At 64.5% G+C, this 22,554-nt stretch overlaps 5 protein-coding genes across 13 annotated transcripts in view; 3 read left to right on the forward strand and 2 right to left on the reverse strand.

The window, feature by feature from the left end:
- The window catches only part of QRICH1 (glutamine rich 1), a 36,569-nt gene extending 32,945 nt beyond the window's left edge, over positions 1 to 3,624 (forward strand). For both annotated transcript variants that reach the window (XM_080673525.1, XM_080673526.1), the window contains exons 7-10: positions 376 to 484; positions 802 to 953; positions 1,140 to 1,230; positions 2,767 to 3,624. In XM_080673525.1, the coding sequence (XP_080529651.1) occupies positions 376 to 484; positions 802 to 953; positions 1,140 to 1,230; positions 2,767 to 2,959 (545 nt within the window). In that variant the 3' untranslated portion in view covers positions 2,960 to 3,624. The remainder of the gene's footprint in view (positions 1 to 375; positions 485 to 801; positions 954 to 1,139; positions 1,231 to 2,766) is intronic.
- A 265-nt stretch (positions 3,625 to 3,889) lies between these two features.
- IMPDH2 (inosine monophosphate dehydrogenase 2) lies at positions 3,890 to 9,001 on the forward strand. Of its 2 annotated transcripts, XM_080673540.1 has the most exons (15): positions 3,890 to 4,092; positions 4,511 to 4,559; positions 4,766 to 4,867; positions 4,979 to 5,053; positions 5,372 to 5,578; positions 6,308 to 6,395; positions 6,468 to 6,667; positions 6,746 to 6,836; positions 6,924 to 7,019; positions 7,249 to 7,320; positions 7,954 to 8,097; positions 8,177 to 8,321; positions 8,406 to 8,549; positions 8,624 to 8,707; positions 8,791 to 9,001. In XM_080673540.1, the coding sequence occupies exons 1-15, from the start codon at positions 3,995 to 3,997 to the stop codon at positions 8,810 to 8,812; spliced, it is 1,617 nt and encodes a 538-aa protein (XP_080529666.1). In that variant the 5' UTR covers positions 3,890 to 3,994; the 3' UTR covers positions 8,813 to 9,001. The 2 variants fall into 2 exon arrangements, with proteins under 2 accessions (XP_080529666.1, XP_080529667.1); XM_080673541.1 differs by lacking the exon at positions 7,249 to 7,320.
- A 330-nt stretch (positions 9,002 to 9,331) lies between these two features.
- Positions 9,332 to 12,970, reverse strand: NDUFAF3 (NADH:ubiquinone oxidoreductase complex assembly factor 3). 3 transcript variants are annotated; one of them, XM_080673560.1, is made up of 6 exons: positions 11,920 to 12,970; positions 10,379 to 11,096; positions 10,094 to 10,286; positions 9,873 to 9,939; positions 9,674 to 9,796; positions 9,332 to 9,591 (listed from the first exon to the last, which is right to left on the reverse strand). In XM_080673560.1, the coding sequence occupies exons 2-6, from the start codon at positions 10,453 to 10,455 to the stop codon at positions 9,458 to 9,460; spliced, it is 594 nt and encodes a 197-aa protein (XP_080529686.1). In that variant the 5' UTR covers positions 10,456 to 11,096; positions 11,920 to 12,970; the 3' UTR covers positions 9,332 to 9,457. The 3 variants fall into 3 exon arrangements, with proteins under 3 accessions (XP_080529686.1, XP_080529685.1, XP_080529687.1); XM_080673559.1 differs by lacking the exon at positions 11,920 to 12,970 and having other exon boundaries at positions 10,379 to 11,670; XM_080673561.1 differs by lacking the exon at positions 11,920 to 12,970 and having other exon boundaries at positions 9,674 to 9,774; positions 10,379 to 11,668.
- DALRD3 (DALR anticodon binding domain containing 3) lies at positions 12,902 to 16,010 on the forward strand (the record flags this gene model as incomplete). 5 transcript variants are annotated; one of them, XM_080673537.1, is made up of 12 exons in its annotated part: positions 12,902 to 13,309; positions 13,387 to 13,682; positions 13,806 to 14,062; positions 14,139 to 14,218; positions 14,296 to 14,424; positions 14,729 to 14,799; positions 14,882 to 14,943; positions 15,033 to 15,115; positions 15,193 to 15,372; positions 15,445 to 15,564; positions 15,649 to 15,717; positions 15,789 to 16,009. In XM_080673537.1, exons 1-12 carry the CDS (start codon positions 13,145 to 13,147, stop codon positions 15,906 to 15,908), a joined length of 1,632 nt encoding a protein of 543 aa, XP_080529663.1. In that variant the 5' UTR covers positions 12,902 to 13,144. The 5 variants fall into 5 exon arrangements, with proteins under 5 accessions (XP_080529663.1, XP_080529659.1, XP_080529660.1 ...); XM_080673536.1 differs by having other exon boundaries at positions 13,050 to 13,309; positions 15,649 to 15,702; positions 15,789 to 16,010; XM_080673534.1 differs by having other exon boundaries at positions 13,048 to 13,309; positions 15,193 to 15,564; positions 15,789 to 15,928.
- On the reverse strand, positions 15,575 to 22,435 carry WDR6 (WD repeat domain 6). The gene is made up of 6 exons (XM_080673522.1): positions 22,188 to 22,435; positions 17,335 to 19,811; positions 17,179 to 17,262; positions 16,977 to 17,093; positions 16,762 to 16,880; positions 15,575 to 16,665 (listed from the first exon to the last, which is right to left on the reverse strand). Exons 1-6 carry the CDS (start codon positions 22,290 to 22,292, stop codon positions 16,205 to 16,207), a joined length of 3,363 nt encoding a protein of 1,120 aa, XP_080529648.1. The 5' UTR covers positions 22,293 to 22,435; the 3' UTR covers positions 15,575 to 16,204.
- Positions 22,436 to 22,554: the final 119 nt, after the last annotated feature.

Genomic DNA, 22,554 nt, shown 5'->3' on the forward strand with positions numbered 1-22,554 from the left:
GAAGGCTTAGCGTACCTGTGCCCCCTTTCCGGAGAAGTGCGCATACTCCAGAGTTGGGGTCATTTGGGGTGTTTCACTTTCCCTGAGGCCTGTCTCTGTCTCTTGGTGACTTGGGATGAAAGGAAGAAGTAACATCCAGTAAGAGCACGCGTGTAGTGGGCCGTGGTTCTCAGTGTGGTCTCGGGAAATGTTAGAAATGCACATTATCACGTCCCACCCCAGAAATCGGTGTCGGGACCAAACCATTGGTTTTAACAAGCTTCCTGGGTGACTGCCATCCCAGGAAGGCCCTCCGGCTGGCCCTGTGGCCCTGGGTGGTCCTGGTGAGCCGCACCCCGTCCCGCCACCCGGGTAGCCGTCCTCTGTTCCTCCTAGGCTACGTGCTGCCCAGCCACGTGACGGAGGAGATGCTGTGGGAGTGCAAGCAGCTCGGGGCTCACTCCCCTTCCACCCTGCTGACCACCCTCATGTTCTTCAACACCAAGTGAGTGTCCCAGGGCTCCGTCCTTCGCCCCTGCCGGCCGCGGCCCAGGGAAGAGGGTGGGAACTCCAGGCTGGCTGAGTTCTTTTGACACATATTGGAGAGCCTTTGGGCTGCTGAAAGCAGGCAGTCTCGCCAGACCCCACCACCAGTCCCCATGTGGCTTCTCCACGGGACCGTGGGTGTGGGTGTGGGCCTGGGCCTGGGCCTGCCCTGTCCTGGGAGTGGGCACTGGCGCTTGTAAAGCACCGACCGCAGAGGGTAAGTCACGGTCTCCTCCTGGCACCCTTCCCTCTGCCTGGCTCTCACTTGCGGCGCAGGTACTTCCTGTTGAGGACCGTGGACCAGCACATGAAGCTGGCCTTCTCCAAGGTCCTGCGGCAGACCAAGAAGAACCCCTCCAACCCTAAGGACAAAAGCACCAGCATCCGGTACCTGAAGGCCCTTGGGGTGCACCAGACCGGCCAGAAAGGTAGGGGGCAGGGCCTGCGGAAACGGCAAACTCTTAAAGAAGCAGCCACGTCCCAGAAAAGACAGCCTTTTCCGTTCATAGTCACCGCCCCTCCCCACACCCGCTCTCCTTCCTGCATGTCCCAGTTGGGCTGCTGGGCCTGAGCTACAGCAGTCTGATGCCATGTCTGCTTGGTGTGTTTTGTAGTTACAGACGACATGTATGCAGAACAGACGGAAAATCCTGAGAATCCACTGAGATGTCCCATCAAGCTGTACGATTTCTACCTCTTTAAATGGTGAGGGGATTTTATCCTAAGCGGGTGCCTGTGGGGGGGCTGTGTGCAGAGGCCTTCTGCAGTCCCCAGCTGAGAGCAGAAACGCCTCCAGGAAAGTGAGGTGCAGAAGCAGACTTCCTGCTGTTCCCCAAGCATGTGAGGTGCTGAGCGGGGCTGATAGAAGGGGCCCTGCTCCCTGGTGGCCCTTTCCTGGAGACGAGATGAAGGTGGAGGGAGGGGGTAGAGAGGCTCCGCCATCGCACGGTGAGCGTCTTCTGGGGCTTGACCTTTTGTCACTGCCCCATCCATCGGCGGGGGGGGGGGGGGGGGGGGGGGCTCCTTTCCCGGCTTCTCTCTGCTGCACCTGGAGTTCGGCTGTCATGCTCACAGCCTTGCCGGAACGATCTGTCTACATCGAAGGTCTGTGGTACTTGAAACCTTCGGTAGCGTCTTTTGCTCCACGAAGACGGGGATCTCATGTGGCCCGCCAGGCCTTGCACCCACCCCTGCTGACCTCGCACCCAGGCCGCTCTGGCGTTCTAGCTGCGCTGGCTCCTCTCCTCTTACGGTCCTCGTGCTTCCCTTTCTCGAGGCCTCGGCACAGGTGTTCTCCCTGTTGGGCAACCCCCCGCCCCCACCCCACCCCACCCCACCCCACCCCCCCCCTCCCCCCACGTTAGCAGTCAGCTCCTGCCCACCCGTTCTCAAGCAGCTTATCAGGGAAGCATCTCAGACCCTGCCTGTTCCCTCAGGTCAGTGGTCGGCAAACTCATTAGTCCACAGAGCCAAATAGCAACAGCACAACGATGGAAATTTCTTTGGAGAGCCACATTTTTTAAACTTAAACTTCTTCTAACACCACTTCTTCAACATAGACTCGCCCAGGCCGTGGTATTTTGTGGAAGAGCCACACTCAAGGGGCCAAAGAGCTACATGTGGCTCGCGAGCCGCAGTTTGCCGACCACTGCCTCAGGTGTTTCATCTGCCACACTGTTTGTCCTTCTGGGTGTGTCTGTTTCAGTGTGTAACTCCTGTCTGCCTCCCCCTTCCCTGTAAGCTCCAGAAGGGAGGCCCTGTGGGTCTTACCATCCCCCTGCCATCAGCACCTAATGCAGGACTGACACAGTAGCCCTTGGTGTCCAAGTGGACGGATGAGTAACTTGAGAGGGGATGGTGTGTGTGCTACGTACTTGAGAGAGGCACAGCATTGAGGGTGGGGGAGCCCCAGGTTCGGTTCCTCAGTCAGAACAGGACTTGTCAATGGATTGGGTAAAGGAAGCAACTTGAGCCAAGACTTGGAAGACAGACCTCTGGGCGGTAAAGCTTATTCCAAGTCGGACATGATTGGACTCGAGTAGGTGAGCCCGGGCGCCCCAGGCAGCTGTTTTGTCAGCAGGATTAGCTGGCAACTGGGCGGCGCAGCGAGAGGCAGCTGGCCCTGCCACCATCCCTCCCAGAGCTGCTGCCTTCCCAGCTTGTGCAGATGTCTGTCTGGGAGTTTCAGGTGGGAGGGCTGAGACTGTGGTTTTAACCAGCTTTCACTGACGTGTTCTTCAGCCCCCAGAGTGTGAAAGGCCGGAACGACACCTTTTACCTGACGCCTGAGCCAGTGGTGGCCCCCAACAGCCCAATCTGGTACTCGGTTCAGCCAATCAGCAGAGAGCAGATGGGACAGATGCTGACTCGGATCCTGGTGATACGAGAAATTCAGGAGGCCATTGCAGTGGCCAACGCAAGCACCATGCACTGAGCACCCTTAGCCATGGTGCGAGGGAGAGCATCCAGGAAGAAACGGGCGGACTTGCACACTAAAGAAGAGGCCTCCATTTTCTTTCTTTTTTTATTGGTGTAGTTACGAAGCCTTTCCGACTGCTTCTGTTTAAAATGTAAAAGGAAACTCTGCCCCTTGTGCATCTTCATAAACCTGCTGCAGCAGACGCTCAGCCACGGCTCTGGTTCCTGAGAGCCAGGTGTCCTACAACGTTGCTGGCTGCTTTTTCTTTTGTCGGGCCTGGGGAAAGGGCTTGGACTGTTTGGAGAAATGTGGCCCCTTCCCTTCCTCCAGAAAGATGGGATTCATGAGGGGTGGACCCTGCAGGGACTCGCCCCAGCTGGCTTCCACGCTGCCTGCGACTTCGCTGGCCACAGGGGACCGGTCTTTTCTTTTATGCTCAGACATAAACTTAGCATCTTAATGGAAGGAGAATGAGGGGAACTTCAATTATGATTTATTAAAGACAATTTCTATTACACCCTCCTTTATGACAAGTGACATTTTAGATGTTAAAGTAAACTCTACCATGCCCTTTTTTTTTGGCCCAACATTGAGGCCTTAAACCTGAGGCTACTGTGCCTGATGGAATTCTTGTAACATACACTTGTGTATCATATAAAGATACCACTCTGTTTCTCTTACGTGTTCGTAACCTAGTTGTTTATTAAGAATGACAAGCACGCTTTTCCACCCGCTGGTGCACACCGCCTCTTTATTTGGGCGGGGCCTGGCTGCGCCCTGGAAGCCCGCCTCCCGCGCTGGCCGAACGGCGCGGGCTCTGCGGGCGGGGCCTTGGCGCCGCGGCCCAATCGCTGTGCGCTGGTGCGTGCCTGTGCGCATGCGCTGCCCCGCCCGGGGGTGGGGGCGTGCCGGCTCCGCCCGCGCGCTGCGTCTGACGTCAGCGACGCGCAGGGCGCACTGACGACACGCGCGCGTGTATATTGGCGCGGCCCTGACGCCAGCGGCCTCTGCGGCGTGGTTCTCGGAGACTCGCGGCGATCCCCGCTGGTCATGGCCGACTACCTGATTAGCGGGGGCACGTCCTACGTGCCTGACGACGGGCTCACGGCACAGCAGCTGTTCAACTGCGGGGATGGCCTCACCTACAAGTGCGGGCCTAGCGGGCTCACCTGGGCGGGAGGGGGCTGGCGCGCTGCGCTGGGAGGCCGGGTTGGGCTTCCGTGGAGCCGCTGGTGGGGGACAGGTCCCGGAGATCTCCCACCCATCTCGGGCTCACGTTGACAGATGAAGCAGGGTGGGATGGAGGCGGCACTTAGGCGGTGCCTGGGATTTCAGACGGGGAACGCCGTTCTCTGGGCACATGGGGTTGTCAGGGTGCCAGGGGCAGGTGACAGCTAGTGGCAGAGAAGGCCCCGTCGCTGACTCCACCTTGTGCTCTGCCTGGCCTGGGCCACCTGGGCCAGGTCAGTGCCCTCTGCCCAAATGCCTTGCTGGATGATCTGTGGGATTGAGTCTGGCTGCGCTAAGCCTGAGCCTTACTCCCAATTCGCTCCCCGCCCTCCGCAGTGACTTTCTCATCCTCCCTGGATACATCGACTTCACTGCCGACCAGGTGGTGAGTACGCCCGGAACTGGGTCCTTAGCATTACGACTGGGTGTGGTGCTGCTGAACCGCGGGCTGCCTCCCCAGATTGGGCTTGGGGGCGTTCTGTGGAGTGGTTTAGCATGCAGGTCACCCAGGGCTCCTGTTGGGTGGGAGACGTGGCACCACCGTGGGTGGCATGGGCTGTGTTCTCACATTGGCCGGCCTTGTCCCCTCAGGACCTGACCTCTGCTCTGACCAAAAAGATCACTCTGAAAACGCCCCTGGTTTCCTCGCCCATGGACACAGTCACTGAAGCTGGGATGGCCATAGCAATGGCGGTGAGCACCCTGGGGTGCAAGGGCAGGAGCAGGGGCCAGGTCTCTTCCCCAAAGGCATGGTCATGCCTCTTGTATTCTTGTCAGCTTTCCCATCATTTTTTTATTCTACAGCTTACAGGCGGTATCGGCTTCATCCACCACAACTGTACACCTGAATTCCAGGCCAACGAAGTTCGGAAAGTGAAGGTCAGAAGGGCAAGGATCATGGGCAAGAGTCCCTGGGATGGCACTGAGGCGGGGTGGGGGTATTTGGTCCTAACTAAGGACCCTTTTTCCCACCGTGGAGTTGAGTTCCTGAGCATAAGTGCCTGAGGGGGGTCTTAAGGCAACAGAAGAGGGCCAAGTGAACAGCACCTACCACCCCCCGTGTCTCCTATCCCTGGGTGTGAGGTGTCGGCTTGACGGGTCCCGTGGCACTGCCAAGGGGAGAGTTGGCCCAAACTTGTTTTCAGACCAAGAGCCCGATGAAGGTGATTCAGAATTGCCCATTCTCATCCCTTCCAGAAATACGAGCAGGGATTCATCACAGACCCCGTGGTGCTCAGCCCCAAGGACCGAGTGCGGGATGTGTTTGAAGCCAAGGCCCGGCATGGCTTCTGCGGCATCCCCATCACCGACACAGGCCGGATGGGCAGCCGCCTGGTGGGCATCATCTCCTCGCGGGACATCGACTTCCTCAAGGAGGTGGAACACGACCGGTTTCTGGAAGAGGTAGGTGCACTGGCAGAGCCACGGGCTGGCAACCGGGCTGGCGACAAGGAGCCTCTTGGCCTCAGTGGCGGCTCTCCTGGTCTCTACTGTCCCGGAAAGACGAGTGCCTGGCCAAGCTCCTGATCTTCCATAGAGTTCCACCACCCCCTCCCCCTGCACGCACCGGAGGCTCTCGGTCTGGCCCGATGTTTGCCAGCATGCATGCGGTGTTTCCAACCCCAGGGTGGAAGCAGCGCTCAAGGACCAGCTCAGCCTCTGCTCTAATTGTCTTGTCATTGACCTGGTGTGGCCCTTCCTTCTCCTAACAGTGTAACAGGCTACTCCACATACCAGTGTCCTTTTTTAAATATATTTAATTGATTTCAGAGAGGAAGGGAGAGGGAGAGAAAGATAGAAACATCAGTGAGAGCAAATCACTGATCACCTGCCTCTTGAACGCTCCCCACTGGGGATCCAGCCTGTAACCCGGGCATGTGCTCTTAAGTGGAATCAAACCTGGGACCCTTCGGTCGGCAGGCCAACGCTCTATCCACTGAGCCACCGGCCAGGGCCATGGTGTCCTTTCTACTCGGCTCTCACGCTCACCACCGGATTGCTGCAGGCGCTGCTGGGTTCACTTGCGGGGTGGCCTGGGTAGAGAGTGAACGTGGTCCTTGGCGTGAAGGGAGGCCCTGCTGGGAGGTCTGCTCTCCAAGTGGCCCTTCCTCTCCTCGCTCCCCTCCCGTTTAGATCATGACCAAGAGAGAGGACCTGGTGGTGGCCCCTGCGGGCGTCACGTTGAAGGAAGCCAACGAGATCCTGCAGCGCAGCAAGAAGGGTGAGTCCTGGAGGCAGGGAGGCTTCCGCCACCGAACACCCGGGTCCTGACGCCTGTCCTGCTTTGCCTCAGGGAAGCTGCCCATCGTGAATGAAGACGACGAGCTGGTGGCCATCATTGCGCGGACAGACCTGAAGAAGAACCGCGACTACCCCCTGGCCTCCAAGGACACCAAGAAGCAGCTGCTGTGTGGGGCGGCCATCGGCACTCACGAAGACGACAAGTACCGGCTCGACCTGCTGGCCCAGGCCGGCGTGGACGTGGTCGTTCTGGTGAGCTGCCGTCCGGGCAGGTGGGGCGGGCGGGGCTGCCGCCGAGCCCGGCTCACCAGCACGTCCTCCCTGTCCCAGGACTCCTCTCAGGGGAACTCCGTCTTCCAGATGAACATGATCAAGTACATCAAAGAGAAATACCCCAGCCTCCAAGTCATTGGAGGCAACGGTGAGGCCGCTGCGCTGAGGACGTGGGGCGAGGAGGGGAGGAGGCTCCCTGGGGACCCTCACTGAGCCCTTCTGTTCTTCACGGCAGTGGTCACCGCCGCGCAGGCCAAGAACCTCATCGATGCTGGTGTGGACGCCCTGCGCGTGGGCATGGGCAGTGGCTCCATCTGCATCACCCAGGAAGGTAAGAGGCTCAGCCGGACCCTCAGCTGCACAGGGCCTGGAGCCGAGCGCTCTCAGGGGCACGAGTGAGTCCCGAGTAGGCGCAGCCCCGGGCCGGCAGGCCCCTTGGACGGGCGACATGCTGGAAGCAAGACGAGCTCTCGTCTCTCCTCACCGCCGTTCCCCGCCTCGCTGGCCTCCCTGCTCTGCTCTGCGCCCTCTCTAAACTCTGGTCTGTTTGTTTTATTTAGCAGCTCCCAAGATCCCTCCAGACATAAAGTCCCACAGCCCCAAATGCCCTTCTACTGTCACGGGCTGCTATAGTAAGTCCGGCCCGGCCCACTGGCCCGGCCCAGCTGCCCACTGCCCGGCTGCTTGGTTGACTGTAGCTGTAGCTCCGGGGTTTGTGATGCTGACGGGTGGGCAGGGCAGACGGAATGACAGACCATGGTTTTGGGGGCTCCTCTAAACCCAGCCCCTGTTCCCGGGGTGCTGACAGGGTAGGACCTCTCCCCCGTGGGCCCTGCTCTGCCCACAGCTGCAGTCGGGCACAGCTCAGGACCAACTCGAGCACCCTCTTCCTCCCACGCGGCCGCCCCCCGGACCTTGCCTGAGCGGCCCGCCGTGTAGGGAGGGCGGGCCTCGGGTACTAACTGCACAGTGACCCTACCCACCTGATGCCAGCTGGGGGGGCTTTCCCCGCTGCTGACTGCATGCACCTGAGGCTGCCCCGGGCCCTGCACACATGCACGTGCACACGGGTGAGCGATGGCCATCACAGCTGTTCGTCCGGTTTGAGTCAGAGGTGCCGCCGCTCCAGACGTGACTTGTCCTCAGCCAGGCTGCGGTCCTGGTGCAGGTGCAGCTGAAAGCTGGTGGCCGCAGCTGTGGCCACAGGGCCCCTTGCCTGTCCCCACCACCTCCACCCACCCACCCGCTCCTCCATCTTTCCACAGTGCTGGCCTGTGGGCGGCCCCAAGCCACGGCAGTGTACAAGGTGTCGGAATACGCGCGGCGCTTCGGAGTTCCCGTCATCGCTGATGGAGGAATCCAAAATGTGGGCCATATCGCCAAGGCCTTGGCCCTGGGGGCTTCCACAGGTGAGGCCCAGCCCCAGGGAGCCTGGTGGGACTCTGCCCGCGGCCAGGCAGGGCTGCCCAGCACTCGCTCTCTCCCTAGTGATGATGGGCTCCCTCCTGGCCGCTACCACGGAGGCCCCTGGCGAGTACTTCTTCTCCGACGGGATCCGGCTGAAGAAGTACCGTGGCATGGGCTCTCTCGACGCCATGGACAAGCACCTCAGCAGCCAGAACCGCTATTTCAGGTGGGACACGAACATCCGTTACCTTCTGCCAGCCCTGCGCTGTCGGCTTCATCTGTGCTGACCTTGTCTCTTGCCTCACTGCAGTGAAGCTGACAAAATCAAGGTGGCCCAGGGGGTGTCTGGGGCGGTGCAGGACAAAGGGTCCATCCACAAATTTGTCCCCTACCTGATCGCCGGCATCCAACACTCCTGCCAGGACATTGGTGCTAAGAGTTTGACCCAAGTCAGGTAAGCTGGGGAGCGTGCACATGGGCAGAGGCTGAGCCAAGGCCGGCAGCCCACAGCTGCCCCTGCCCTTCCAGAGCCATGATGTACTCCGGGGAGCTCAAGTTTGAGAAGCGAACGTCCTCCGCTCAGGTGGAAGGCGGCGTCCACGGCCTCCATTCGTAAGTGACCAGCCCCTCCCCCCTGTCCTGGGCTGGGGTCCCTGCCTGCCGCCCTCACCTCACAGCTGGTCCTCTGTCTACAGGTATGAGAAGCGGCTTTTCTGAGAAGGGATCCCAGCACAGTTCCTTGGTTTTTCAATAAAAATTTGAAAAAAGTGACGCCTGGTCTTTGAGGTCAGCAGGCAGGTGGGGCTCTGCCGCTGCAAGCATCACACAAGCACCAATCACAGCGCCCTATTTCCGGAGGGAGCCTCAGCCCGGGGGTTGGGGTGGCTCCCGGGACCTGGAGGGGGCCGATTCAAAACGTCCCTCCTGAGCAACCACGGCTCTCGAGGGTCCAGGATTAGAGCTTAGCGTCTGACTAGCTGCTTAGGGGCCAGGTCCATGGGGCTTTGGACCAGCATCCACAGAGCCTTCTGGCCCAAAGCTTGGCCCCATGGGTCCAGGTTGAGACCCTCATGCATGCTGTCTAGATTGTGTCTGTAAAGAGCCTTGTGGTGAGAGATCACTTCTAACGTGCAGGTGAGCAAGCGGACACATCTGTGGTTGGGGGCTGCATGCACTGCCTCCTGGCTTTCGGTGGGCCGTGCAGCCCAGATGGAAGGGCCCCTTGGTTCGTCACAAGGCCCACTGAGCCAGCAACACACCCATGGCACGAGCGGACTGATGTTTATTTCACAGGGAAGCAACCATGCGGCACAGGCTACGGGGATGGGCTCTGCCCGGCAGGTGCCAGGCGCTCTGGGAAGGTCAGGTGGGTCCCTGCTTCACTCTGCATCTTGGGCCAGAGGTGCGAGCACAGTCGCTCCAGTTGGGGGGATCAGAGCAGCTCCTGTCGCTCGGCCTTCGTGACACAGGAAGTTGAAAGTGGCACAAGCATTGGGCTGCAGGGAGAGAGCCAGCATCAGCTGGGCTAGGGCCAGGCCGCGCTGCCCTCCCCGCAGCACCCCCACGTCCCCGACTGACCGTGTCCTGCACCTCCACGGCGAGGCCCCGCTGCCTCATGGCGCGCAGTACCTGCGGCGGCAGCCTCTCGGTGCGGTCCCCGGTGCCCACCACCACGATCTCTAGGGCAGGACGGACACAGGTCTACAGCTAGGCCTGCTAACGGGCCGCGCGGGTGGCTCTGGGGAGCTGAGATCACCCCAGCCCTTCCCTCCAATACCTATTGGGGGCTCCAGCATCCAGAAGAGAGAGAGGCTTTCTTCCGTAATGTCCAGGTGGGAGCCTACCTGTGTAGGGAGGGAACAGGTTACAGACAGCAAACCCACGCAGGTTTCCCCGTAGAACCGCTCCTCACGGGGCCACGGAGAGCCCAGTGTGCAGGGACGGATCCGGGGTGAGCCTGGGCCCGGCTGGGGCGTCCTGGCGGCGGGGAGCGCTCACGTTCCACTGCAGCACGGAGTGCGGGAGCAGCGCGCAGGGCCCGAACACGCGGTTCCCGTTGACCACGAAGCCGCGGCTGCTGTAGCTGTCGATGTAGGCGGCGTGCGGGGCCTCGCGCTGCAGCAGGGAGATGTGCGTCCGCTGGTGCAGCTCGTCGTCCGCCGGCGTGAGTTTGTGCCCGCGCCGCGGGGCCCTGCGGGGGACACGGTCAGGTCTCGGGCGCGAGAGTGAGGAGCCGCAGGACTGGCTTCTCGGGGGGGACGGGGGGACAGGACGCGGACTCACCGCAGCAGTTCCGCGGGCGACGGGCGAAGCGCGGGCCTTGTTCGGCACAGGCCGCGAAGCACGAACGCGGCCGCCATGGGGAACCGGCAAGCGGGGTCAGCGAGGGCGCGGCGGAGCCCAGCCCCGCGCGGCCACAGCGCCCCCTGCGGCCGGAGGGCGCCGCGCAGTTCGGCCGGCCCCGCGCGGGGGGGCTAGGGAGCCGCCTGGCCTCCTGTCCCAGGAGGCGGTGCCCGCGTCCGCACCTGCCGCCGCCGCCGCGCCCCGGGCCCCGCAGGCAGCCCCGGGGGCGCTGAACCCCTGGGGGCGGGACCAGCCTCGGGGCACCACCTGGGTCCCAGCCGCAGCCCGGCGTCCGGCTCAGCCATCCGCGGGGCCCCCGGGCCGGGCGGGGCGCACCTGGCCCAGCCGCGCACCTGGCCGGGGCGTGGCGCCGGCCTCCGGGCCCCTAATCCCGGCTTCGGGGCGTCAGGTTTCGAGGGCGGCGGGAGGCTCGGGTTTCCCCGCTGCCCTGGGAATCACGCCCCTTTCCAACCGTCACCCGCGCGACCGTTGGCGTCGCCACCGCGCATCGCGCGGGGCGTGGCCTCGCGTGGATTGGCTCTTCGGGAGCGCGAGGGGGCGTGGCCGGGCGGTTTCTTCTTAAAGTGGCTCGGGTCTGCGGCCGGCGCGAGCGGAAGGGGACGTCGCGGTCGGGTAGTAGTGGCTGTTCTGGCGGGACCTGCCGGGCCGAACCGGACCAGACGTTGCACGAGGCGGCGGCTGGCGCGGCTTCGCCCTCGCTCGCTCCTTCCGCGTCCCGGGAGCTGCCCGCCCCCGGCCGGAGCCGGACCCCAGGGCCTCGGGCGCCCTCGCGGGTCCGGGCATCTCCGCGCTTAGTGCCGTGGCCTCGGGGGAATGTTGCCGCGTCTGCTCTCCGCGGGGCCGGGCGGGCGGCAGGCTCGGTACCGACGAGACTGTCTCAGTCGATTCCTGGGGGTCTTGTCGCCGTCGTGGGCCATTGAGGCCCCTCGAGCTCGAGCTGGTAGCGTCCCCGGACAAAGGGCCCGAGTGCGGGGGTGTCCCCACGGCCGGCGCGCGGCTTGCTTCCTCCCCGGCCCCGCGGGAGCGCTTCCTTCCTGGCTGGTCCTGCAGCCGCCCCGACACTGTCACCTCGCCGGTGCCTCTGGCTCCCTGGCACCAACAGCCACATGCAACCCGGCTGCATGGAACCTCCCCGCGGGTGTAATCCGGTTCGGGACTCGGTCCCCGGGGAGGCCCCCACGGCCCCTCCTATTGTTTGGGGGCCAGGTGAGCAGCTCATTCCCACTAGATTGGGTTTCACCGCCTACTCCTAGGTGTGCCTCCTGGGACTGGAAATAGGGGGGGGCTCTATCCTGGCCCCAGGGCACCCCCCCTCCCATGGCTGGACAGCGGGCAACGGAATCCCAAAAGCAGCTGTTGTCTCCAGAGCATTCCAGCTGCGCTTGGATTTCGTTCCCTGCTCTCCTGCCTGAGCAGCGTCCTGGTCCAGAAGGGGTGGGCGATCCCGACCCCAGACATACCTCACTGGGTTGCACCTTTCCTCAGGTGCGCCCTCAGGCCGGAGTAACGGGTAGATGTCGGGGAGCCCGGGGGAGCCTTGGTGAAGGCGAGAGAGCAGGCCCAGGGCCCCCGGACAGGGCTGCCAAGACGGTGAGTCCCCCTGGGCCGCCCCAGCCCGCAGCTCGCTCAAGAGAGCCCTTCACTTCCTGGGGACAAACCTCTCCCTGGACCGAGAGGAGCTGAGGTCCCCGGCTGGGTGCCCAGCGCCAGCCCTGGTGACAGCTGCCCCGGAGGCACGCGCTGCCGCGTGGAATGACACGACCACTCCCGCTGAGCGGGCGCCCAGGAAGCCAGCGGGGCTGTCGTGTCCGCCCAGTGCTCTTTCGGCACCTCCGGGGGGCGGGGTGCGGAGGGGCTGAAGCCCGCGCCGCGAGGGACGGGTTCGGCCAGGCTTCCCCCGCCCCTGGGCCCCTCCCGAGATCGGGCACTCGCTGCTGCGGGGCAGAGAGCGCGGTTGTGCGGCGCCCCGTGCCGCGTCGGTTTCAGTTTCAAGAAAGAGGCAAAGGGGGCGAGTTACTCTGAAGCGGGAACTTGCGGTGCCGTCACGGAGGAGAAGGCTTCCTCTGGGCAGGGCGCAGGGTGCTCCGCTGAGTCCGGCGGGGAGCGGAGGCCCCGGCAGAGGCCGCCGGGTTAAAGGAAACGCTTTCAAACCGGGCAGCCCGGACACCAGCCCGGGGGCTAACTCCTCAGGCCTCCCGCGGAGGAATGGGTCATCCCACCAGCGGGCGTTCATCGGGAATGAAGGACCCGGCCCCGAAGGAGGAAATGCCTGCCAACAGCCCCAAACGGCAGCACCCAATTCCTTTCGAAATGAGGGTTAAGTAGGTCGTGAAGGTGGCGGTGTAAGCGGCCCTGCTCCAGAGACGGCTCGTTTGGAACTAGTGTTCGTGAGCAAAGTGAGGGGCGTGAGGCTCAGGGCGGAGAGCCCCCCAGTCACGGTCCTCCTCCTGCCGCTGGGGCGGGGGATGGCGACAGAGTCCCAGGCCCAGGGGAACCCCGAGATGTCGGACCAGGACTGAGCAGGACAGGCGGGCCACGGCGGTGCCGTCCGTCGAGAGCGGCCGCCACGGTTCCCCTCCGGTGCACCTGCCCACTCGGGGCCGGATCCCCGCCCCGTCAGTCGCTCTCCCGGAAGCTCGGCCTCCAACACTTTGCTTCCGGTTCCGCTCGCGCCTTCCGGTCCCTATGGCGACAGGGCGCCTCGGGTTGGAGGAGACTCTGGGGGCCCTCAACGCGGCCCTGGGCCCGGGCGGCCCCGTGTGGTTCAAGGAGACGCGCGCCCGCCACCTGCGCACCCGCGACTTCCTGGCGCCCAGGCGGGCGCTGCAGGCGCGCTTCGGAGACGGGCAGGTGCGCGCTGCGCGCTGGCCGGCGGGGACGGGCGGCGGGGAGCGCTGCTCCCCGCTCACCGGCCTGTTGCCCCGCAGGTGCCCGAGCGCGTGGTCCGTGATGTGGTCGACCTGCAGGGCCCCGGCGTGGCCCCGGTGCTGCGCTGCGAGCCGACCCCCGCGGGGCTGGCGCTCCGGCTGCAGCGCGCGGCCGTCTTCGAGCGGGTGCTCGGGGCCGGGGCCGCCTACGCCTCGCCCGCCCGGCCCGCGGCCGGGGGCCCGCGCGTCCTCCTGCACTGCCCTGCGCTGCGCGCCGTCCCCCGCGCGCTCCGCCTGAGCCAGCTGCGGGCCGTGCTCGTGGCCGACCACCTGGCGCGGATTTTGCGCGCTCACGGGTGAGCGGGTGCGCGCGGGGCCGGAGGGGAGAGGGCGCGCCCGTGGGCACGGGCGGCTGCGGGTGGGAAGCAGGGCGAACCCGGCCAGGCGCTCGGGCTGAAGCGGCTGCCCTCGCTTTGCAGGGTCAGCGTGCGCCTGGTGCCCGCCGTGCGGGACCCGCACTTGTCCGCCTTCCTGCAGCAGCTGCGGGTGGACTGGCCCGCTGCCTCGGAGCGAGCCTCAGTCGAAGCCCTGAGGAGCCGCGCCCTCGCGGAGGTCACCTCGGCCGGTGACCCGGGAGCTCTACCTGCCGGCGTCCTGGGCAGTGTGTGCCTGAAGGAGCTGGTGGGGGGACGGGGACGCGCAGCTGGCTATGACCCCAACCTGGACCACTGCCTGGGTAGGACCTGGAGCCCGGCGGGGCGGGAGAAGAGGGGGGCGGTGGCCCCGGCTAGCCCGTGCCTGTCTCCGTGCAGTGACCGAAGACCTGCTCTCCCTGCTGGCGGAACTGCAGGCGGCCGCGCGGCACCGGCCTGAGGACGGCTCCCCGGGCCTGGTCAGTAGCTGAGCCCCGCCTGTGGGCCTCGGCGGAGGCGGAGACCCGTGTCCCGGTAGTGACTGTCCTCCCCGCAGGCTCCCGCCCCCGGGGCCGGCGCGGACAGCTGCGTGGCGGTGCACGTGGTGAGCCCAGAGGAGGAGTCCCAGCAACAACAGCTGGACCTGCTTTGGTGGAAGCTGGACGAGCAGGCGCCCCTCAGACAGGTGGGGTGGGGATGGGGCTCAGAGGGCCTCGAAAGTCCTTGAAGGGGCCTGCGAGCTCACGGGCTCAGAAGGGGACACGACTTGGGGGAGACACTAGGCGTGGTGAATGGGGACGTGCAGCAGGTGCAGTCCTGGGAGGAGGCGGGTCTGGAGAACAGGGGGGAACAGGTGTCCCGAGGGGCTGGGCCGAGGGAGGCACTGAGCCTGATGGGAAAAGGCGGGGAGCCCGCAGCAGGATCCGTTCGGTGAGGGTTTGCTGCTGGAGTGTGGCCAGCTGGCGGAGCCCCTGCTGTCTTCCTGACAGGAGCACCTGGTGTGTGGCCCAGTGAGAGCAGCCGGTGCGCCCAGCACCCTGACGGCGCCCGAGTACTACGAGTGAGTGAGCGAGCGGGAGGCCGCGGGGACACTGAAGTGGGGGCTCCGCCCCGGCCCTCCTCTCACTCTTTTCGAAATGCAGGCTCCGGCTCGCACAGGTGTGCACGGCCTCAGCTCTGAAGCACAGCAGGGACCTGGCTCAAGGTGAGCCGGGGAGGCTCCAGCTGCCTGCACCGCCCCTGGCTCCTGCCTGCGCTGCCCCCGGCTCCTGACTGCCGCCCTCTGCCCCGCAGACCCAGCCTGGACAGAAACCTTCAGGGTTCTCTCTGCGGCGACCATCAAGTTTGAGATGCTCAGCAAGGCCCCGCAGAGGCAGGTGAGCCGGTGCCCGACAGGACCGGGCAGGGGTCAGGCTTGGTGGCCGCCGTCCCTCTGCAGCTGTGCCTTCCTCAGCTCCTCCTGGACCTGGCCGACAGCATTTCCACCAAGGGCACCAAGAGTGGCACCTTTGTCATGTATAACTGTGCCCGCCTCGCCACACTCTTTGAGGGTTACCAGCGCGGCGTGGAACAAGGTCTGTACCCCACTCTCCCACCTGTGAGCAGCCTGGATTTCTCTCTGCTCCGGGAAGAGGTGAGTGCCCCTCCCGGTAATGGCTCCCTGGGGTGGCCTGGACTCGCCATCCCAGCAGCCTTCTTCCCACAGGGTGAGTGGCTGCTGCTCTTCAACGGCGTCCTCCCCTTCCCAGACCTCCTGAGCCGGACCGCAGCCCTGGACGGGGCGCGCCCAGCCCCGGGGCTCCAGGTCACTGCCCGCACGGAGACGGTGAGGCAGACACCAGCAGACACACTTTATTTGGGTCTGGGCACAAGGGCACAGGCAGGCCAGTGACTCCGTCTCCGTCTCCAGGTGTGCAAGTTCCTGGTGCAGCTCAGCATGGACTTCAGCTCTTACTACAACCGAGTACACATCCTGGGGGTAAGGGCACAGCGGGGGTGTGGGCGGTGCGGGGAGGCAGCCAAGGAGACCAGCAGGCCCGCTCTCTCTAGGAGCCGCGCCCACACCTGTTTGGCCAGATGTTCGCCCGGCTGCAGCTCCTGCGGGCTGTGCAGCAAGTGCTCCACACGGGCCTGGCCACGCTGGGCCTCCCTCCACTGAGCTGCATCTAAGGCCACAGCGGTCCGGCGCCTGGCAGTGCGCACCGGGTCACCTGAGAAACCCCGTTGGTTAGAGATGCAGAGACTAATAAACCGCTACAAAGCTGTTCTGTGCGCGGCGTGGGGCACGTTTTTGGTCTGCCTGGGCAGCACTCAGCGCCCCTCCTGCGCCTTCTCTGAAGTCGGGAGCCCATGGCTGCACCCCCCTCACCCCCCCCCCCCGCCCCCTCCAGGCACGCTGGGCCGGGGCACAGACCGCACTCTGCTCCCTGCCTGTGAGCAGGCCCCACCCCCAAGCGCCAGGCACCTCAGTCGTACCAGTTGTAAACCTCGAGTCCCTGGCCCCCGAGAGCACAGCGGTGACCAAACTCGGGGCTCACAGGCCAGCAGTCCATGTCGGCCACGTCTGGCACGTGGTACACTGTGCTGTTGATGAAGGTGGGTTCGCCATGCCCCAGGCGCCAGAAGGTCAGCCGCTGATCAATGGAGGCGGAGACCATGAGGCTGGGGCTCAGGATGTGGAGGCCTGTCACGTGAGCAGCATGTGCACAGGGGACCGAGTGCTCCTCCAGCACGTGCAGCTGGGGCGCCAGCTCGGCACCCGCCCCAGCCTCGTCCCGCTCTGGCAACTCCACAGCAAGCACGAAGACGTGGAGGGAGCCATCCTCGCTGCCACTCGCCACAAGGTGGCCCTCGCATGTGGGCAAGGTGTGCAGGCTGTTGACACCACAGCTGTGAGCCTGGACAGTCAGGCAGGGGGGGCCCAGCCCTGGAGGAGGAAGAGGTTGTCAGAGCCCCGCCTGCCACACGGTGAAGGCAAAGGGGGAGGTGGGGAGGGACCGCCAGCGGCACGCCAGCTACTCACGGTAGGGCAGCCCAGGGTCCGCTGGAGGCTCCAGGGCAGCGGAGCCGGGGTCCAGCACCGTGGTGAGGTCCCAGAAGGCCAGGCTGCCATCGGTGGCCGCACTGCACAAGAGCAGTCTCCTGGGAGGCGGGGAAAGGCGGCTGGGTCAGTCCGGGTGACAAAAAGCAACAAGGGTGCCCAGGGCCCCAGGCAGAGCCACCACGCAGCCCTCTCACCGCCGCTGGCTGGGCGCCTGGTGTGTGAAGGCGTGGACCTTGAGGACACAGCGCTGGTGGTGGAAGGTTTCCGCCAGGAGCTGCAGCCGCTGCCCCGAGTCCTGCAAATGAAAGAGCCTGGGGCGGGGGAGGGGCCAGCTCACAACCCATCTGCGCAGGCCTTCATCCTACCTCCCCGCCCTACCTGAGCCCAGGCTCTTACCTCACTGCTCCGTCACTGCAGGCTGCAGCCACAAGGGGGCCGAGGTCGGGCGGGTCAAGCTCACACACTGCTAGGCACATGTACCTGCGGAAGTAACGGCTGTCAAGCAGAGCCCTGGCTGCCGCACCCCACGCCCTGCCAGGCAGCACACATCACCTGGTCTCTGGGTCCACCTTGACCATCCTGTGCCGACTGCGCTGACAGTCCCAGTCCTCATCCAGCCGGTGAGATGAGAGGTGCATAACATGGCAGGCGAGGCGGCTCGGGGCGCTGGGGTCCAGGGTGACCATGATGTTGAAGCAGTGCATCTCAGCCCGGCCCCCCGCAGACACCACACGGGCAGTCAGGCCCGGTCGGGGATCCTGAGGGCCAGCTGGGGTGCTAACGCCCCACACGGCCACGGCACGCACCGAGGAGATGTGGTTACAGACGGCCGTCAGCGCGTGGGCGGAGCCCGTGGCCGTGGGGAGCGCCAGGACACAGATGGTGGTGTCCTCGCTGCACGTGATCACGATGTCAATCAGGCTGGGCCCCTCGCTGCCCGGCTCCAGGTCCTCAGGCTGCATGAAGCTGGGCAGCTCGAATTCAGGCCCCAGCGTGATGGTGCCCACACGCTTGACACACGTGATCTCACGGCCATGCAGGCTCTCCCGGAGAAGCACGTGTGGCCGGGTGCAGCCCCCGAGAGCCCGGTACAGCAGGACGTCGCCGTCCTTGAGGTAGGCGAAGGCCATGGCTGCCTCGGTGTCCGAGAAGGCCCAGGAGCGGTGGCCGCCGCCGCAGCGGACCACGTGCAGCTTCTCGTGCGACCGGGGGCTCCACACCACAAACTCGTTGGCGTGGAAGCCCAGGATGACCGTGTTCCCGTCAGCCATCACGCGCAGCCCGGCCACCCAGTTCATGCCTCGGCAGCACTTCCGCCGCAGGACCGGCTGCAGCTGGCCGCCTCGCACGAGGAGCTGGTAGTAGGCGCCATCGCGCCCTGTGCTGTACACGTAGCCGCCGTGGCAGGTGACCGAGGTCACACCCTGCTTCCCATGCAGGGACCGGAGGGTGGATACGGGGCCCCACTCAGTGGAGGCGGGCTCCCCCTCGCCACTGTCACCACCCCCTCCAAGTTCTCCGGCACCAGCCTCAGCCTGGCCTCCAAGCCCAAGATCCTGGAGCAGAGCCGGCCTGGCAGGGAAGAGCAGCACGGAGCCACGCCGGTCCCCACACACCAGGAAGTCGCCCGGCGGCAGGAAGGCACTGCACGTGTGCCACCGCTGCTTGCTGGGAGGCAGCCGGTACCGGCAACGTTCCTGGACGAAGATGGCCTTGCCAGAGGGGGCGGCTGTGACCTCCAGGCAGGCCACCACGCCGCCGGGGCCCGATGCCAGCAACAGCAGCTCCTCGTAGCCGCGCAGGGCCCAGCTCACGCTGTGCACCTTGCCTTGGAACAGGGTCAGGTCCACGGCCGCCGCTGGAGTGTTGATGGGGACAACCTTGACGTGACCCTCCCCGTTGGCCATGGCGCACAGGCCGAAGCCCTCCGGCCCGGGGGCTGCCTCTAGGAGGCAGTAGGACTGGAAGCGCTTGTCCTCCAGCACTTGCTCCCAGCACTTGACCTCGAGGTCATAGAGGTACAGGACGCCCGAATCAGTCACTGCCAGTACTCGCCACGAGCCAGCCAGTGTCACAGCTTTGAGGGCACCTGGCCTGCTAGGGTCCTTGAAGGAGAGAGCCGAGACCCCGGAACCTGGGTGCCCACGCCCTACCAGGTGCCACAGCCGGATGCCTGAGTCGTCACCCCCCGTGATCACCCAGGCTTGCCTCTCGTGGGCAGCGAGGGCCCGGATCCCACGGCCCTGGTGGCCGCGAAATGCCTGCAGGATCTCCCCTTCGTGGCTCCACACCAGACAGACACAGTCCTCTCCTGCACTGACCAGGTAATTCTCCAGCAGCTTGACCTGCCACACACGGGCGCTGTGCCCAAAGCAGTGCCCAATGTTCTGCACCCGACCCCCAGGCACCCGCAGGTCGCCCACCTTCCAGATGCGCACACTTCGGTCTTCTGAAGCGGTGGCCAGCAAGCCCTTGCTCTCCAGGTACGACATGCTGAAGACGGCACCCACGTGCCCACTGACCCGCCGGTCAGGCGCCACGGGCTTCCTGTCCACCAAGGCGGCCGCTGGGTACCAGACCAGGAGCTGGTTGGAAAGAGCGCCCGCCACGACGGCCAGCTCCTTCCAGGTGTCCCCGACCAGACAGGCCGAGGAGAGGGTGCACCTGTCTGTGCACGGAACGTCCTGCAGGAGGCAGCCTATGACGGGGTCGTATAACACCACTGAGTTGTGGCCCAGGGCCAAGGCCATGTTCCCCTCGAGCCAGCGTGCATCCCAGATCCAGTCCGACATGTTCCACAGCCCAGAGCGCCAGAGCTCCCGGAAGCGGCCCTGTCCCCAGCTGATTTTCACAACTCGGAGACCCTTGCTCCCGAACACGGCTACCATGGCCTCCACGTCAAGGTCTCCTTTGGGTTCTGGTCGCACCCGGAACCCATGGATAAGATAGTGGCCAAGCAGGTTCTGCACTCGCTTCATCATCCGCAGGTGCCCCGCAAAATCCAGGCTGTACACCAGCATATCCGGCCCCTCACCTGGACAGGAGCAAAGAGCCACATCAGGACGCCTCCCCTAATGCTGAGGAGCCACAGGAAGACACGGGGCAGGGGACTCTCCACCTGGGGCCTGTGAATGTGCTGGACCACCCTGCAGGCTCACCCACAGATTCCTCACTCGGCCTCCTCCTCACCCCACCCGACTTCTCTTGCTTCAGACAGGAACCTCTCAGCTTTAGCCCCCACACCCTTAGCCTCACCTACCTGTCCACGAATTCTCCCCCATGCACCCAACCGGGGCGAGGCTTCCCACTAAGACAACCTCTTCACCTGGGGCCACAGCGCATCCCTGACTTCCAGGAGCTTCTTCCCTGCACTGGGGGGGGGGGGGGGGGGGGGGCGGGGCAGCCCACACTTTGGCAGGAGGGCTCCTGTGGCCCTCAGTGGCCTCCTGGCTGCCCTGCAGACACCTCCCACACGGCTGGCTCCTCTACCACCCTCTGCCCGACCCCCACCCCCAACCAGGAAGCCCACAGCTCACTCTTCCCAACTGTCCACATCTCTGTCTCCAAGCGTGTGGAGTTCATTGCCTCGAGTTTGCAAACCCCACCATGGTCCTTGGTCCAGAACATCACCTCTTACTCTGAAATGACCGGACCAGTCTCTCATGCCATTCCTAGTCTGCACTCAATCTTTACACATTCAATCAACATTTGCTGGGCATCCTATATAATAAAAGGCTAACATGCAAATTTCCCCCTTAACTGGGAGTTCTACCAGTTCGACCAGGGGGCAGAGCCAGCTGGCCAACAGCCCACGGCCCCTCCTCCCGGCTGGCCAGGCCCCAAGCCATGCACGAATTCGTGCACTGGGCCTCTAGTCGATTATAAACCAGACAACGGACTGAGTGCTGGAGTAGTGGAAAGACAGGCCCAGGCCTTGCTCTGTGGCAGTGGGCACACACCTCGGGGGGCAACGTGATTTTTAAGGGGGGCAATTCGAGAATGAGTTATTAACTGAATTTTTGGCATTTCTTATGGTTCTAAGGGCCTCATATACAGTATATAAATGTATATTGTGACATGTATGCATTTCAGTTCTCATGTCTTGAAACTTTGCTATTTTTCCGTATCACTTCATATTATCATTTTTTTAACTATTTCTTAGTGATTTCTTCCTCAGTCCTTTTATTTTCCTCTCGTGGATGCCATGGTCTTTGGAAGCTTGTTTAGACCAAGCTAATGGCCTTTTAGGCTTCCTCCTGTGAGTAGGAGTTCACTTTTTGAATAATGAGAATTCTATGTGGGGTGGGGGGCGTCAGGATTTTAGAGATGCTCAGGGGGGCGGGGCCCAAACGAGGTTGGGAACCACTGCTCTGTGAATTAAGCACTCAACAGCAGCAAACAAGTAACCCTGCCGTTGAATTTGGTGCTGCTTTAGGACCTTACAGTGGGTGAGTCCGTCCCAGTGGTTCCCCACGGGGGGAGGGGCACCCCCTCAGGCCTGGCCACGTCGGGGGCGTTTTTGATGGTCCCACTGCGTGGCCCCGAGGAGCGGAGGCCAGGGATGCTGCTCGGCACCGACAATGCAGGCGGCCGCTCACAACCAATTATCTGACCCAACACGTCCACAGTGAAGACTCCGAGACCCCAGACAGCGGAGCGTCAGGGAGGCCACCTCGAGGCGAGCGCGCCCCATTCCGGCAGCGGAATCCAAGGGAAGGCGGGTGGCGCGGGGCGGAGAGAAGCAGCCTGGGAGGGCTCTGCCCGTCCGGGTCTCGGTCCCCGGCCTCTGCTGGCCTGTTTCCCAGCCCAGCCCGGCCCGCGGAGGAGCGTGGACACCGATTCCCTGGACCCACCCATCTCGGGAGGGGCTCGCCTCCGCCTCCGGCACGGACCCGCTCAGAAAGGTCTCCCCGGGTCTCCCAAGACCCCGTCCAGCTCAGAGGGCTCTGCAGCCCCACCTTCCAGGGAGGCGCCTCCCGCCCTCCAAGCCACACCCCGCCCCTGGGCCCGCCCTCCTCCAGGGCTCACCCGCACCCCCCAATAGAGGGGCCTCATCCCAACCACCAGCCGTCTCCACGGGAGGAGCAAGCCCCCACCCAGCTCCTCCTAGGGGCCGCGCACGCTCCTCCTCCCCCGCCTCCGACACGGCGGGCTCCCCGCACCTCCCGCGGCCCCAGCCCCTCCACGTTAGCGCAGGTTAGGAAGGGCCTCGGCAGCCACATCGGCTTTTTGTCTTCTGGGCCGCTCCGGCCGGGCCACAGTCCCGCATCTCCGGGCTCCGCCCACCCCGGGCGCCCCCCGCCGCCCGGCTCTCTCCCCGGGCATCCTTCCCCCGGGCACCCCTTTGTTCCCTACACCGCCCGGGAGCGCGCGGCTTCTCCGCTAACTCGCGCCTCAAATGGAACCTCACCGGCCAGCAGCCGCTCCCCCACGCACTCCAGCCCCGTGACCGGGAGCAGCATGAGCTCGGAGGTGGCCCGCGGCCAAACGTAGTCCTCGGGAGCGTCCATGCCCGCCGGTCAGCAGCTGCGGCCGCCGCGACAGAGAGGGAGCGGAGCTCTCGCGAGACCAGCCTTCCCCGGGCGCCGCGCTGCCGAACTCTGGCGCCCTTAGCAACAGGTCGTCGGGCAGGTTCGCCAGCGGCCTCCGTCCAATGGCGACCCTTCGCCCACGCAACCCAGCTCAGGATTGGCCGGGCCGTCTCGCCCCGCCCCGTCACGTGACGCTGCCATCAGCCCGCCCCCGCCGCCTCCCGCGCCCCCTGCCCGTGCA

This window comes from Plecotus auritus (genome assembly GCF_963455305.1).
Source record: "Plecotus auritus genome assembly, chromosome: 6".
In the NCBI taxonomy this organism is placed as follows: domain Eukaryota; kingdom Metazoa; phylum Chordata; class Mammalia; order Chiroptera; family Vespertilionidae; genus Plecotus; species Plecotus auritus.

Excerpts from the sequence above, each read along its gene's own strand:
- IMPDH2 (XM_080673540.1), top strand. The coding sequence starts at position 3,995 with ATGGCCGACTACCTGATTAGCGGGGGCACGTCCTACGTGCCTGACGAC. Across the intron at positions 4,560-4,765 it reads ACTTCACTGCCGACCAGGTG|GACCTGACCTCTGCTCTGAC; the intron begins GTGAGTACGCCC and ends TTGTCCCCTCAG. Across the intron at positions 8,098-8,176 it reads GGCCCTGGGGGCTTCCACAG|TGATGATGGGCTCCCTCCTG; the intron begins GTGAGGCCCAGC and ends CTCTCTCCCTAG.
- NDUFAF3 (XM_080673560.1), bottom strand. The coding sequence starts at position 10,455 with ATGGCGGCCGCGTTCGTGCTTCGCGGCCTGTGCCGAACAAGGCCCGCG. Across the intron at positions 9,940-10,093 it reads ACTCCGTGCTGCAGTGGAAC|GTAGGCTCCCACCTGGACAT; the intron begins GTGAGCGCTCCC and ends CTCCCTACACAG. Across the intron at positions 9,592-9,673 it reads CCGTGGAGGTGCAGGACACG|CCCAATGCTTGTGCCACTTT; the intron begins GTCAGTCGGGGA and ends CTCTCCCTGCAG.
- WDR6 (XM_080673522.1), bottom strand. The coding sequence starts at position 22,292 with ATGGACGCTCCCGAGGACTACGTTTGGCCGCGGGCCACCTCCGAGCTC. Across the intron at positions 17,263-17,334 it reads AAGGTGGACCCAGAGACCAG|GTACATGTGCCTAGCAGTGT; the intron begins GTGATGTGTGCT and ends TTACTTCCGCAG. Across the intron at positions 16,666-16,761 it reads GGACCCTGGGCTGCCCTACC|GGCTGGGCCCCCCCTGCCTG; the intron begins GTGAGTAGCTGG and ends TTCCTCCTCCAG.